The sequence below is a fragment of the Eubalaena glacialis genome, chromosome 4 (assembly GCF_028564815.1).
Source record: "Eubalaena glacialis isolate mEubGla1 chromosome 4, mEubGla1.1.hap2.+ XY, whole genome shotgun sequence".
NCBI classification, from domain to species: domain Eukaryota; kingdom Metazoa; phylum Chordata; class Mammalia; order Artiodactyla; family Balaenidae; genus Eubalaena; species Eubalaena glacialis.
Window position 1 is genome coordinate 52,556,149 of NC_083719.1, and position 15,384 is coordinate 52,571,532.

At 33.5% G+C, this 15,384-nt stretch overlaps 1 protein-coding gene across 9 annotated transcripts in view; it reads left to right on the forward strand.

Annotated features, from left to right (window-relative positions):
• The window catches only part of ERBIN (erbb2 interacting protein), a 109,863-nt gene that overhangs the window by 61,889 nt on the left and 32,590 nt on the right, over positions 1-15,384 (forward strand). For all 9 annotated transcript variants that reach the window (XM_061189300.1, XM_061189302.1, XM_061189306.1 and 6 more), the window contains 8 exons: positions 28-84; positions 3,807-3,870; positions 5,871-5,945; positions 7,990-8,134; positions 9,446-9,518; positions 9,825-9,954; positions 10,273-10,388; positions 11,883-11,952. In XM_061189300.1, coding sequence (XP_061045283.1) covers positions 28-84; positions 3,807-3,870; positions 5,871-5,945; positions 7,990-8,134; positions 9,446-9,518; positions 9,825-9,954; positions 10,273-10,388; positions 11,883-11,952 — 730 coding nt within the window. The remainder of the gene's footprint in view (positions 1-27; positions 85-3,806; positions 3,871-5,870; positions 5,946-7,989; positions 8,135-9,445; positions 9,519-9,824; positions 9,955-10,272; positions 10,389-11,882; positions 11,953-15,384) is intronic.

Consider the following 15,384-nt stretch of genomic DNA (forward strand, 5'->3'; position numbering starts at 1 on the left):
ACATGCTTGATTTATTTTGTTTTGCAGATTAACTAAACTCCAGATATTAGAACTTAGAGAAAACCAGTTGAAAATGTTGCCAAAGTAAGTAAAGGTGCTATCCTTTGTGAAATTTAGTTTAGAATTTTAAATTCTTAAATCCTTAGAGAAATATTAACTTTTTAATATCTAAAATGTGAGTGCAAATTATTTTAAAAGACTGACATTTGTGGTCTTTGTATATTAATTAGTGGTGTTCAATATAAAAATCTGTATATCTGTTGGTATTTAATAATGATTTCATAGCTCTCTGGAACTCAGTCTTGTGTGACAAAAGTCAGAATAATAAGTATGTAAAGCCCACCTGAGTCCCAAATAAAGATCCCCGTTTCTATACTAGAGCTCTTACATTGTACTCATTAGAGAGACTCATAAGGTCTTCATGTAAAGTCTGGTAACTCTTAAGTTTTCAGAACTTGTTTGGTTTTAGTCTGTTGTAAATTGGAAATAGGATGGAGGGCCCCCTACTGGTAAGCTAACATCAAGAGGAGATGGCAGTCCAAGAGCAAATAAGATAAAACTAAAACAGATATACAAACTCAAAATGCACTGGTCTATGTCCATTTATTGAAGAAATGTCTTAAAACACCCTGATTCACTGCTGCATTTTTACAGTTTAGGTAATGGCAAACTACAGACTGGTTAAATCTGCCCCAGAGCCTACTTATTGTAAATAGTTTCACCAGAACCACATTCATTCATTTACATATTGTCTATGGCTGCTTTTGCTCTACAGTGGTAGAGTCAAGTAGTTGTGACAGAGACTTTATGCAAAGCCTAAAATATCTGACCCGTACAGAAAACTTCTCAGACTCCTGTTGTAGTTTATTTGTCAAGAGTTGTCACCTCTTGATAGAAGCATCTTCAGTTCTCCAGGAGTTAGTTGTTCTGTTTACTCAACTTCTGTAGCATTTTACTTATATCTGTTATGACATTTACTGCATTAGCCTAATTTTTAAAATACATTTTACTCTTGTCTTACCTGGCCAGCATATTCCCATGGGCACATGTACTTGGTCCTTCCTCCTCCCCACCCCCACCCCCACCCCCACCCCCCCATGAGTGTAAGGCTTTGAGGGCAAGGAGCATATCTGGTTTTGATTCCCAAAAGACTGGATTGATTAGAGTTTATGGTGATGGTTGTGAGTATAAATTAAAGTGGGAATTATCCATATTAAAATTCAAAAAGGTTTAAATTTTTACAGACTTGGTATTGGCATTGATGACTCCTTAGCTCAGAACTTGACTGCTAAGAGATTTGAATAAACAAGGTGTAAATTGTTTACTGAAACATCTAAGCCTACAATTAATATGGTGTCTCTGATATCATAGGTAATTCACTTATTTTAACTCCTTCTATTTTAAGTCTTTATTTAACTTCAGATTGGGCTCTCTCAGTGTATTTGCAAATATAATTCTTTACTGCTTTCTTTTTAAGACATGATTAAAATATTTGAGGCCTCACAAACTATAAAGAGGCCACAGTTTTACGTGTTAGGAAAGTCATGTGCATTCAGGTTATGTGAGTGGACCTTTTTATGATCCAAGATTAGAACAGTGGGAAAGCTGTTTTAAATACGCAGTTAAATGAAATTTAATACCATCTTAATACTGGAGAGCACAGTACAAAGAATACAAAGGATGTATATTTTCCCTCTGAGACAGAAGAGAAGGTAAAAATGAGTTAAATACAAAGGAATTTTAGAGACAAACAGGATGAAATTTGAGGGATATTGTTTTCACTTTCTCCTTGAAGTAGGAAGCTGGATCTTAAATGAATAGACGTAAAAATGAAATGAAAATGAAAAGATGAAATTTTGTGTCTTAGATAGATTTTTGAGGTGTATGAGTAGGACCAAAGTTGCCAGTGTTAGCTATAGCAAGTTGCGATGGAGATGCTTTTAGAATTTAACAGTGTATTTCCTCTTTTTTATTACATATCTGTGTCATTCACATTTTCCTAAATCAGTTTTAAAACTTAAATTTCTAACGATATTGTTTGTAATTGAATTTTCTAGTGCACTGCTTTTCTTTTTGTACCCTTTTTAAAAAATAACTTACCCTTGTTGATATAAAGTGTTTAATTGCTGCATGTGAATTTTCTGTATTATCTTGTCATTATAAGAATACTGAATTAAGAAAAATAAGACCATGTTTTCTTCTTTCAATCTTACCCCCTCCTCACAGCCCTCTTTACCTTTCTCAAACGTCGACCTGGTATAGTATTATGGACATAGGAGTTAGTATCTAATCTTTCTTGAGAAAGATCCTGGAAACACCTTTTCGCTTTGTTATAAAGCAAATTGGAACTAATTTACAAGTTTTCAGGACAAAGACAGATGTGAGTAAGGGAGGTAGAATTATAGTACCTCATAGAACCTGAGAATAGGCACTCAGTAAATCAGAGTTAAATAAAGCAGCTTTGAGAAAAATTGATGTTGGGAGATGAATTAAATTAGTGTTGATAGAATGGCATATTTTAAATAAAAGGGTTAGGGAAAATTAGCTTTCTCTAATGGTAGGTCAGTAACATAATTACATTACAATTATGATATGTATTCTTATTTTTTTTCCACTAAAAAGCCAGATAAATTTAATCAAGTTTTATTTTACTTATTATTACCAATTTGTTGAATTTCAAGAGATGATAAAAATAATCTGTGTTCTTGTGTCATAATTTAAGGAGTCTGTTGGTTTTTAATGGTGTTAATTTCCTAATTAACATATTGATATATTGATAATATGATGATTGTATTTTGCCATCATTTTGTCATATCCTAAAAAAAATTTAATGTGTTCCTAGGGAGTTCCCTGGTGGTCTAGTGGTTAGGATTTGGTGCTTTCACTGCTGTGGCCCAGGTTCAATCCCTGGTTGGGGAACTCCCGCAAGCCATGCGGCATTGCCAAAAAAAAATTTTTTAATTAAAAATTAGAAAAAAAATTAATGTAGTTCCTTATCTGGGTAGCTGGTAGCACCTCAACCTATTAAATAATAGGTTTTTCTAAAAATAATAATTTAAGAATATAAATATGTGTTTGAATTAATTAGAAATTAGTTTAGTTTAAAAAGTGCCTTCATTGAAGGAGCTATAAAAATACAACTTAGTTTATTTCATCATGAAATCAGTTTGTACATTCTTCAAGTTTCTGTAGTTGCAGAGATATGTTGGTATTAAGTTGGAAGTTAAAAATGGTATATTGTAGCTTTAATTTAAAATAAATGCAGTCTACAAATTATATTTGTGATTCATGTAAAACTTTATTTTGAATTGTATTGAATTTAATTTGAAAATGTGGGGAACAATGTAATATTTACTGTTCTTGGAATTTTGAATGTTAATTTTCAGTTAATTATCTTAAAGTTTTACAAATATATCACCAGTCTTGAAAAATGGTAATTCATATGAAGCTGCCAAACAATCTAATCATTAGTTAATTTATACTATCTGAAAATTTATTTTGTGGAAAAAATGGAAAATCAATTACTCGTATTCTGGACTGGGGGTTTAAATTTACTGCAATTACTTCTTAAGAATAGAAATAACCTGATGAGAAGGCAAAATTAGAGAACAATTGATAACTTATTTCATTTTATGTAGAAATTAAATATGACTTTTTTCTTAGAAAATTATTTTTATTTTATCAACATTTGAAAGCCTGTATGTTATTAGATAATACATAAGAATATTTTACACTATAAATTTTAAAAGATTCCATGTAATTGATATTTTTATATACTTAATTCTTTATTAATCCATTGTGCATAGAACCATGAATAGACTGACCCAGCTGGAAAGACTGGATTTGGGAAGTAATGAATTCACAGAAGTGGTAAGTTCTCACCAACCTCACTATCCATAAGTCTTTTCATTTGATCAAGAGCAAAATGTGAAAATTAATGTGTTTATTTCTCTGCATTTGTAAAGTATAAAATTGGGTAAAGATATACACATATTTTAGGGAGACAAGATATGAAATTTTTTAACAGGGAAAATTAAACAGATAACATCTGAAAGGAGTGAGGGTAAAAATGTAAAATTAATGAGAAACCCATAGAAAAGGTATTTAAAAGTTTTTAGGCACAGGAAGTAGAAACTTTGAAAGATTATAAGGGTAAAAGTTTCATCAGACTAGAATGCATCAGGAAAAGTACTTGTGAGTCAAAAATAACTCCATGGGAGTATTATTGCTTGGGAATTTACTCAGTGATAAAGTACTTCTCTATAATTTTACTTAATAGCTAAAAGGAAAACATTGAGTGAAACAACTATTATTTTCGAGTTGGTAATGAGACCTCAGGATCGTGTTTTTGCTTTGTATGCAAAGTAGTATGATGCTAAATCAAAACGGAAAGAAGTATGTAAGCAGTTTTTTGTCTTCAGTCATTGCTCCAAGAGAACTCAGAAAAATAAGCTAGATTTTTTTTTGAAGAGGAATTCATTAACAATATCATCATCATTAAAATTTTTACATTATGTTTACAAGCTCGTTTTTTTAAATTGCTGTTAAGTTCCAAATGATAGTCTTAAGAACAAGAATTTCTCAGCACCGCCAGCTGCATGATTGCCCTTTGGATATTGTATTGTACATTTGCTCACTAAATAGACAGCTTTTCAGCTGAAGTCACTGGAGGAGCATGGTGGTTTTGGGTATCACATGTTTTTTTCTAAAATATGCTATTTTATATTCTTTATGATATTTTAATTGAAGCTGGTATATGATGACTTTTACTCTGTGTTGTAGAAGTTTTTACTCCTTGTGAAAAAATGAATAAATATTCTGTGCTTCCTAAATTATCTAACTGTTGTACATTTTCTCAATATTTGTCTTATATGTATTAATCTATTTCCATATTAACTATTTGAAAATTCTAAATTATTGTTTATTTTATGAATCAGAGCATCATTCAGAGTAATTAATTTTTGTACCATTTCCATCTTCCAGCATTACACATTAAAAAAAAAATTACTGTTAGAATTGTAACAGGTAAAGCACAGAAAGAGATTTCTTTTAATACAATTTAAACCTAGAATTCTTATCTATACTTAATGTTAACAGTAAATCTGAATGACATGCCTTTTATGTATTACTCATGGTGTTATGGTGAGTAGATATGATGACACTCCATGCCATCATACTGCCAATGATTGGACACAGGTTTGTGGGATGACAGAAATATCTTCAAAGGATCCATTCAGAAGAGCCTCCAAGGGTGAATACCTAAGAGCAAATTTTGCCTGAATACCAAAGTCCACTACATCTTTTTAATTTTTGGTCCTCAACATCATGTTATGAACAGTATTCTACCATGTAATTGCAGGAAGCTGAAAATAACACAATACGCTTATCATATGATTATGCCTTGGTTTACTTACCTTTCCCTTATTATTGGACTTTTAGGATGTATATTGCCTTATTTCTTTTTTCCTCCCTCTAGGTCATCAGAGAATATCTTTTTTTTTTTTTTTTTTTTTTTAAGATTCCCTAAAAGTCTGCATCTTTTTACAGATAATGATTGAGAGTATCTTTTTATTGTATTCTTGAAAGTAATGGGTCTTGTTTTATTTATTAATTGTATAAATACTTGAGCCTGTTATGTAATCAAAAGCTTAAAGGAGTTTTATGTAATCTGTTATGGAATATCTGTTTAGTAATATTTGTGTAATAACTATAATATAGTGGAAAAGCTTGAGTCTTGGCTCTGCTTTTTTTTTTTCCTTCTAATTTTTTAAAGTGAAATTTATCATTAGAAATTCCCAGGGGAGCTTCTTTTGCCAAATAAATATATTCAAGTAAATTAATATATTCCCCCCTTCCCCCAATCTAAATAGCCTGAAGTACTTGAGCAGCTAAGTGGATTGAAAGAATTTTGGATGGATGGTAATAGACTGACTTTTATTCCAGGGGTACGTATATCAAATTTTAAAGACTTTCCTTATTGCTGTCTATCCTTTGCATTTTTATGAATTATACATTTTCAAATAAATTTTAATTAGTTTAAAAATGATTACTTAATTAATACTGTTAGATAGAAGCAAATTACATTTTTTTAAATTGTCAACACGTTCCTTTTTTTTTTTTACAATGTTGTGTTAGTTTCAGGTGTACAGTAAAGTGAGTCAGTTATACCTATACGTATATCCACTCTTTTTTAGATTCTTTTCCCATATAGGTCATTACAGAGCATTGAGTAGAGTTCCCTGTGCTAATCAGTAGGTCCTTATATGATGTTTGTCTTTCTCTGTCTGACTTAGTTCACTCAGTGTGACAATCTCTAGGCCCATCCATGTTGCTGCAAATGCCATTGTTTCATTCTTTTTTTATGGCTGAGTAATATTCCATTGTATATATGTACCACATTTTCTTTATCCATTCCTCTGTTGATGGACATTTAGGTTGCTTCCATGTCTTGGCTATTGTAAATAGTGCTGCAGTGAACATTGGGGTGCATGTATCTTTTTTTTATAAATTTATTTATTTGGCTGCGTTGGGTCTTTGCTGCTGCACGTGGGCTTTCTCTAGTTGTGGCAAGCGGAGGCTACTCTTTGTTGCAGTGTGTGGGCTTCTCATTGCAGTGGCTTCTCTTGTTGCAGAGCACAGGCTCTAGGCACGCGGGCTTCAGTACTTGTGGCACGTGGGCTCTAGAGCGCAGGCTCAGTAGTTGTGGCGCATGGGCTTAGTTGCTCCACGGCATGTGGGATCTTCCCGGACCAGGGCTTGAACCCATGTCCCCTGCATTGGCAGGTGGATTCTTAACCACTGCGCCACCAGGGAAATCCCCATGTATCTTTTTGAATTATGGTTTTCTCTGGATATATGCCCAGGAGTGGGATTTCTGGATCTATACCATATTTATAGAGCTAAATATGGTAGTTCTATATTTAGTTTTTTAAGCAACCTCCATAGTGTTCTCCATAATGGTTGTACCAATTTACATTCCCACCAACAGTGTAGGAGGGTTCCCTTTTCTCCACACCCTCTCCAGCATATATTGTTTGTAGATTTTTTGATGATGGCCATTCTGACCGGTTTTGTAGAATCAAAACCGGTTTTGTAGAACCGGTTTTGTACAATCAAAATTGTAGTTTTGATTTGCATTTCTCTAATAATTAGTGATGTTGAGCATCTTTTCATGTGCTTTTTGGTCATTTTTATGTCTTCTTTGGAGAAATGTCCATTTAGATCTTCCGCCCATTTTTTGATTGGGTTTGTCAACACATTCTTGATTAAAATTTTAAAATTTCTGTAATAAATTTTTGTAAAACACAGTTGACCCATGAACAACTCAGGGGCTGGGGGCACTGACCCTCTGTGCAGTCAAAAATCTGTGTATAACTTATAGTCAGCCCTCCCTATCCGAGATTCCTTCATTGTTATGGGGTTCCTCCTCTGGATCTGCGGTTCTGCATCCACAGAATGAACCAGCCACAAATAGTATAGTATTGTAGCATTTACTGTTGAAAAACATCCATGTGTAAATAGATTGGTGAAGTTCAAACCCGTGTTGTTCAAGGGTCAACTGTCAGTCTCTTTTAATGCCATGGAGTGTGTCCTTCCCAGCGGTTGCAGTTGACTTTATATCTTATTTCATTTTGCCCAGGGAATTGTTGAAGTAAGCTATTTTCCATGTAGTTTCTTAGCAGCTGACATTGTGTTCATTCTCAGACCTAAAGCCATACGAATCCCCATATTTGCTCTCCCCCTTGCAAATGATGGGCAGCTAAGTTCCCAAAGAAAAGTATATGTCTGTTGTCACTCTGCTGGGCTAACATTAGTAGGAGCTCTTAGCTTTATTACTGAATACATTACTAATAGCATTTAAAAAAAATTATGAATCCTCTCATATAAACATTTAATTTTAAATTATAACTTGGCATTAGGTTTATTATCTAAACTTCTCACCACTTACTGTTGATGGAGTCATTAGATTTCCTTTTTTTTTACTTACAGTTTATCGGTAGCTTGAAACAGCTCACATATATGGATGTTTCTAAAAATAATATTGAAATGGTTGAAGAAGGAATTTCAGCATGTGAAAACCTTCAAGACCTCCTATTATCAAGCAATTCACTTCAACAACTGCCTGAGACTATTGGTTTGTATTGCTCTCTAAATCATGTAATTAATATTTGCTAATATAAAATATGAGAAACTTAATGCCATTGCTTGATTCAGAGCTTCCATATATCAAATTTTATTTGTTATGAGATAGTTTTACTGTTCTCTGAAGTCACAGATCTTATTTGAATTTTTTTCTGATGTGATCAGTTATACAGTTTACTCTTTTGTTGACATTACTGTTTTTCTTTACTTTAAGGAAATGTCATTTTTATCACTGCAATAAAGTTTAAATTCTTTAAAAGAGTTTAATTTACCCAAATTTGGTTTAACTCTTGATCGTGGCCATTATCTAGTAACTTTTTTCAATCTTAACTACATTTTAGACTCACAAGAAGACAGCCAGATAAGCAAAATCCTACGAAAATCTATGCAGTTAACCCTTGAACAACGATGGTGGTTAGGGGGCCAACCCTCTGCACAGTGGGAAAATCTCATATAATGTATAGTTGCACCTTTGTATCTGCATTCATTTCCTCCCTATCCATGGTTCTGCATCCATGTATTCCACCAACTGTGGGTCATGTAGTACTGTAGTATTTACTATTGAAAAAAATCTGCATGTAAGTGGATCCGTGCACTTTAAACCTGTGTTGTTCAAGGGTCAACTGTGTTTGTGTAATTGTTTGTCTGATGATGCATCAAGGAAATTGAATTATCTTAAAGAACCAAAAACTTAAATCTTGGCATCTTCATGTTGTTTAAATATAAAAATCAGAATTATTTTTACATATTTTTCAATTGAATTGCATAACTGTTTTAGCTCAGGTTACATTTTGCAAACTCTACCATAATTTATTCAACACTTTTAATTTTAAATTAAACTCCATTTTTATTGTTTTAGTATTTAGTATACGTACAATATGTAGAATAGTTTGTTATAAACTTAAGAAAACTACGGTCATAGTATCACTTCTTTAATCCATTGATACCATAAGTTTGTATTGTGTATCTTCACTGTGCCATCACGGCATTGTTTTAAGGAGCATGGCTACCACAGTGAGCAAAGGGAGACAAAAAGTACATACTTTTATAAAGCTTACATTTTAGTGAGGGTTAAATCGATAAATATACACTACTGTTAAGAGGTAGTATGTATGTGAAAATTGTAAATACAGGGTGAGGGAATAGAGAGTTGGTGGGGTTGAGGTGGTATCTATTTTAGATATGTTGGTTTTTAAAAGTTCTTTATGATTCATGTCAAATGTAATATGTGCTCACATTGACTGTTGGTTGACTTGATTCTAGTTCAAGATGGAAAATTGTATATTATTTCTTCCCTCAATAGGTTCATTGAAGAATGTAACAACTCTTAAAATAGATGAAAATCAGTTAATGTATCTACCAGACTCTATAGGAGGGTAAGATTTTTGTGTATTAATAGAACTAGAAGATTTTTCTTTCGGTTCAGCATGCCATATATTGTTTTCAGATAATTGTTAACATCTAAAGGAGATTCCAAAAACATTTAAATAAGCAGTTGGTTGCAGGTTGGGTTTATTTATAATGAAGACAGGCTGATTTTTTTATAGGTGAACTTTAGTTTAGTGGAAGTAGATTTTCTCTAGGTTTGTTAAAGTCAAGTTCAAATAGTCATATGTTCTTAAGTTTTGAATGATATACAGGAAATCTTTTGTTAAAATATGTGCTTTCTTTTTTAATTAAAGGTTAGTGTCAATAGAAGAACTGGATTGTAGCTTCAATGAACTTGAAGCTTTGCCTTCATCTATTGGGCAGCTTACTAATATAAGAACGTTTGCTGCAGATCATAATTACTTACAACAGTTACCCCCAGAGGTACTGTATTTAAAATTTATTTTGAATTTTTATTTTTTCTAATTATTAATTATAGCTATCCAGTGTGGTTTTCTTTATTTTCTTTCAGAAATAATTTTGTAACTAAGTTATTTATTTTCTGAATAATAATTAGCTATATTGATTTTCAAGAGATACCTAAATACTTTTCTTCATACATGAAAGTTAATAGTTGAAAAGGGAAAATATAATTCCTTTTATAAATGAGAAGAGTATTTTTTATAACTTTTGAAAATGATACTTAATGTCTGTTAAGCAGTAGGCGAAGTTTTGATCCACAATTCTGTGTTTCTCTTTCAGATTGGAAGCTGGAAAAATATAACTGTGCTGTTTCTCCATTCCAATAAACTTGAGACACTTCCAGAGGAAATGGGTGATATGCAAAAATTAAAAGTCATTAATTTGAGTGACAATAGGTTTGTAACAGTGTAATTCATCATTTGGTTTGTAGAAGACATCTGTTGGATGAAATTAAAATTTCATTATATGTGTTAGAAAATCTAATGCATGTTTTTCTTTTCATATATATTTTTGGTTTTTTGTGTAGAATTTTCATTTGAAAGAATGATTTAATTTTACCTGATGTTAATTATCGTACTGTGGTTATTTGTCACAGTTCGTTTTATGTTGACTTTAGCTATATAGTCTTAATTATCTCCTTATAGTAGCCATTTTTATTTCTAAAGTCAGATCTTCACCTTAATACTGCTGTTGAACAAAGCAGCTTTTAATCTAATCTACTCCTTGTATTAATCTGGGCAAAGGTGTGATTAGACACCCACTCAAATAACTTTGGACAACACAACCAAGGTATAGAGCAAAATAGATCACAAATTGGAACAATGTTTAAGTTAACAGATTGTCCATAATTTTTTCTGATGTAAAGATACTCATAGTAATAAAAGAACATTGTAAGAACATTTTTACATTTTGCTTTTGTAGTATCTTACAAAGTATTCAAAACAGCCCTATAAAATAATAAATGGGTATTCCCATTTTATGGAGGAGAAAATTAAGACTCAGATTTAAGGTGATTCACATAGCTTGTAAGATAGAGCTTTAATGTAAACTCAGTTTTCTGACTAGTTAGGGTATTCAGACTGTTCCATTTTATTTAAGAAGAACTACTGTCCCTGCCCCCCCTTTTAAATTATTAATTATAGCTATCCAGTGTGGTTGAAAATTAAATCCTTACAATTAAATCCCTTTTAAAATTAAATCCTTGTTTCAGCCCATACTTTGTCCCCTAAAACTAGAGCCCTAAGTTCCAGCACCCTAGGTTTCTAGACACCTAGATTCCCTAGGTTCCTTGGAAGTTAGGCATAGATTAGATAGGCATAAGACAGAAGGTTTAAGTAGGGTGCTGTTCCAATTTAGCATTCTACTGAGTATTGCTATTACTTTGTTTTTACTCATTATAGTGTTAAGATAGTCTTCTTGAGTATGAAAGTGCTGGGTCACAATGAAATAAAAAGAGTGCAGTATTTATAACAGGCTCTTACTCAGAGTGGTTCCTATAACAGTTTGTTCTCAGTAAAGGCAAGTAAAACATCCAAAGCAGTTTTATGAGACATTGTTTAATTTGTCCTTGCCTTTGCAGTAAGGTAGGGATAGTTACCAGTTTTTCTTAGCAGATAATTTTTTTTGAGGTTATTAGATTATTTATTTTTTCCCCCAATCAAATTGATTCAATTGAATTATATTTTTAAAATTAATTCTTATAAAACTGAATAGTATTTTGTCTTATATCCTGTTCAAAGACCTATACTGGGTTTTCTCCTGAATTAAATGTTTTTCTCCTGTTTTCATATGCAATAATATAACATTGTTTAGAAGACCATTAGATCTAGCTCTCATTTTAACATTTCTCATTTTTAAAGTTTAATTTTTGTTTGTATTTTTTCCCACAGATTAAAAAATTTGCCGTTTAGCTTTACAAAGCTACAGCAATTGACTGCTATGTGGCTCTCAGATAATCAGGTAGACATTCTGATTTTGTAAATTGATAGAATTCCAGTTATTCTATATGATTATGCATTCTAATTTACTTAGGATTATTTAACAGCAGTTCTAATCTGGTACACATGTAAAGACATATGTATAAGGAAAATACTGGAAAATACTTAGATACAGATAATTTTTTGTGAAATATGTGTAGATTCATGAACGGTAAGTCCTTTGGAGCTTGTCTAACTTTCTATATCTGTAAAAAGATAGATTAGGACAGAATTCTCCCTAACTTTTCAACATTTTTATAGAGACTCTCTGTGGCTTATATCTGTATAAATTTGATAATTTAAAGTATGCTTCTAATCAAGCACTTTGACAAACCTTGAAGAAGTATTTCTAAGGAATTAAGACTTGTTCCTTGGACTTTCCTTTGTTTGACAAACATTTATTGAAAGCTTACGGTAGGACCTGAACTGCTCTGGGAGCTGGAGTTATACTGATGAAGCAAATAGAATCTTCTTACATTCTCATTGAGTTTACATTCTCATGGGAGACAGAGACAAATAAGTAACTACATAATAATGTTTCAGAACTACAGAGAAAAATAAAGTTTGATAGGCATTGGAACAACCCTGCTATTGGAACCCTGGTAGCAGGGTTGGAGTAAACATCCTATTTTAGATAGAGTGATTTAGGAAGTATCTGTCTGAAGAAGGGAACAGTAAAGCAGATTCTCAAATGAAATTAAGAGTGAGCCATGCTGGGACTTCCCTCATGGCGCTGAGGTTAAGAATCCGCCTGCCAATGCAGGGGGACACGGGTTCGAGCCCTGATCCAGGAAGATCCCACATGCTGTGGAGCAACTAAGCCCGTGCACCACAACTACTGAGCAACTAAGCCCATGCGCCACAACTACTGAGCCTGCGCTCTAGAGCCCGTGAGCCACAACTATTGAGCCCACGCGCCTAGAGCCCGTGCTCTGCAACAAAGAGAAGCCACCGCAATGAGAAGCCCGCGCACTGCAATGAAGAGCAGTCCCCGCTCATCGCAGCTAGAGAAGGCCCATGCACAGCAATGAAGACCCAACGCAGCTAAAAATAAAATAAATAAATTTATTAAAAAAATAAAATAACTTACAGCTCCTTTCAAAAAAAAAAAGAGTAATAGGATTAAAGAAAGGGGAAGAGTGTTCTGGTTAGAAGGAATATCATGAGCCTAAGCGCTTATTAGTGAAGTAGTGTTGTATATTCAGTACCGCTACAAGTGGTTTTATAACTAGAGCATAACTTGTGAGATGGAAGAGTGGGATGTGAGGCCACAGAGGTGGACACAGATCAGGTCATGGAGGATCACATATGCCATACAAAGGAACTTGCATTATATTTCAAGGATGGCAAATAGATTTTTTTAATCTTGCATGTCAACTTTGATAAATTATGATTTTTTTAAAGGATTCTACGGTCATATTCAGGCTCAGTGGAAAATTGTTGTGATTAGGGTGACTAATTTATTGTCTATTTTAGGACACTTGATAGTGAAAGGGGCCTTTATGATAAGTGTCAGAATAGCATGTGTAAAATGGGAATGTCCCAGGCAATCTGGATGTTTGGTCATTATAGTCATGGTCAATTATTCATATATGTTATCAGTTTAAGAGAAGTGGTCCTGGGATTACATGTCAGCCCTACTACAGGAGATAAGAAAGCTGTGTAACATATGAGCAGGCAAGTGGCATGATCAGACTGATATATTAGAAAGGCTTTGCAGGCTGCATTATGGAAGATGGATTTAGCAGGGGGTGGTGCCAAGCAGGAAGGCCAGAGAAGACCTATTGGAGGGCATTGCCATACTCAAGGCAACAGAAAGTGCTGGCTGAAGTAGAGTAATGATAACAGGGCCCGGGAAAATACTGTCTATTTAGGGCATAACTTAAAAGGTCACATCAATGGAACGCGTGAAGAATGCATGTATGTGAGAAGAAAGAGTAAAAGCAAAGATGAGCCTCAGAGATGTGGCTTGAGTGACTAGGTGGATATTGATACCATAACCAAGATAGAGAACCACAAGAGAAAGAAATCTGTTTATGGGAAGATGTGAAGTTCTGGTTAGGTTTATTGAGTTTGAAGTACCTTTGGTGTATCCAGGTAGGCACACATAGAACAGTTAAGGTGGCCTTGGACCACCCCCACCCGCACCCGAACCCATCGCCTTGTTTTAGGCTGTGGTTTCTGTGCTCTTGGTTTCTCCACTCTCTTAATTTTTAACCTCCAGGGGTTCTCAAAATTGCTCCTGAAGGCATGATTTTTTCCCCAGTACTATTATAGATTTATTCCTTTCATTTGTAAAATGTATTTAAAAGACTTGTAGCATGAGAAGAGATGTGTGTTCAGTCCATCATCTTAATCACTTTTTCTTGAAAGTGGTTTCATAGCTTTTTATTATTTTCTCAAAAGGGGTTATTATCAGATTATTTTTTTAAATGTTAGGGATAGATTAATCCTGAGGAATACTAACATTTAAGTGGCAGCTGGGTTAATAGGCTTAGAAAGAGTGGCCATACCTCTATGGCCGCTCTTTACAAGGAAAACTATATGGTGGTGGTTTTACATTAAGGGTGAAGCAACTGGCCTAAAGGAAGGAGTTGCAACAGGATAAATGCCAATGAGAGGTTCATTCACATGAAGTCTGAAAAACATCCATTATATTTTGGCAAGTTATACCTATCTTGCCAACTTATCTTGACTATAGTTAATGCAGTTTTAGAAGTATATGTCAAATACCAGATTGAAGTAGTTTAAGGAATAAATAAATGAGAGAATGGAGACATATGAATGTTGATTAGTCTTTTAAGAAGGTTGGATAAGAAAGAACAGGAGTGGAACATAAAGAAATTGGTAGCTAGAGACAAGATAAGAGAGCATGTTTATAGGTTGTTGGAAAGAGGCTCTATGGAGAATGAGATTAAGGATATTAGAGAGTGATGGATAACTGGAGTGGGAGCTGATGGAATCAAAAGCTCTGGCAGGGATTCTTACGTTCTTGAAGGGATCTTGGGTATGAAGTTTGAGAGGGAGGGCTAATAATCTACATGGTGAAACTCTTAGAATGTAGCAGTTTCCAAACTCTTAGCAGTTCTTGAATCCTATTTTTATTTAAAAAAATTTTTTTTGAAAATAATATCTTCTTCAGAATACAATTTAGGAAGTTTAGAAGAATTTTCAAGCAACATTGGGAGTCTGTTGAAGTTTGTTACCACAGACTTATTGTTAGTACTAATTTGCTCAGTTGTGTGATACAGAGAAAGCACACAATTAGAATAATTCTGGGTTGCAGCTTTGCCAACCCAGGTGCAAGAGAAGGACAATGCAGCAAGGTCTTGTTAATTGGCAGGAAAGTGGTCATAATGAGATATGGTCAGATATGAAAAGAGAAGCAAAGACAGGAAAGAATGATGGTGATAAA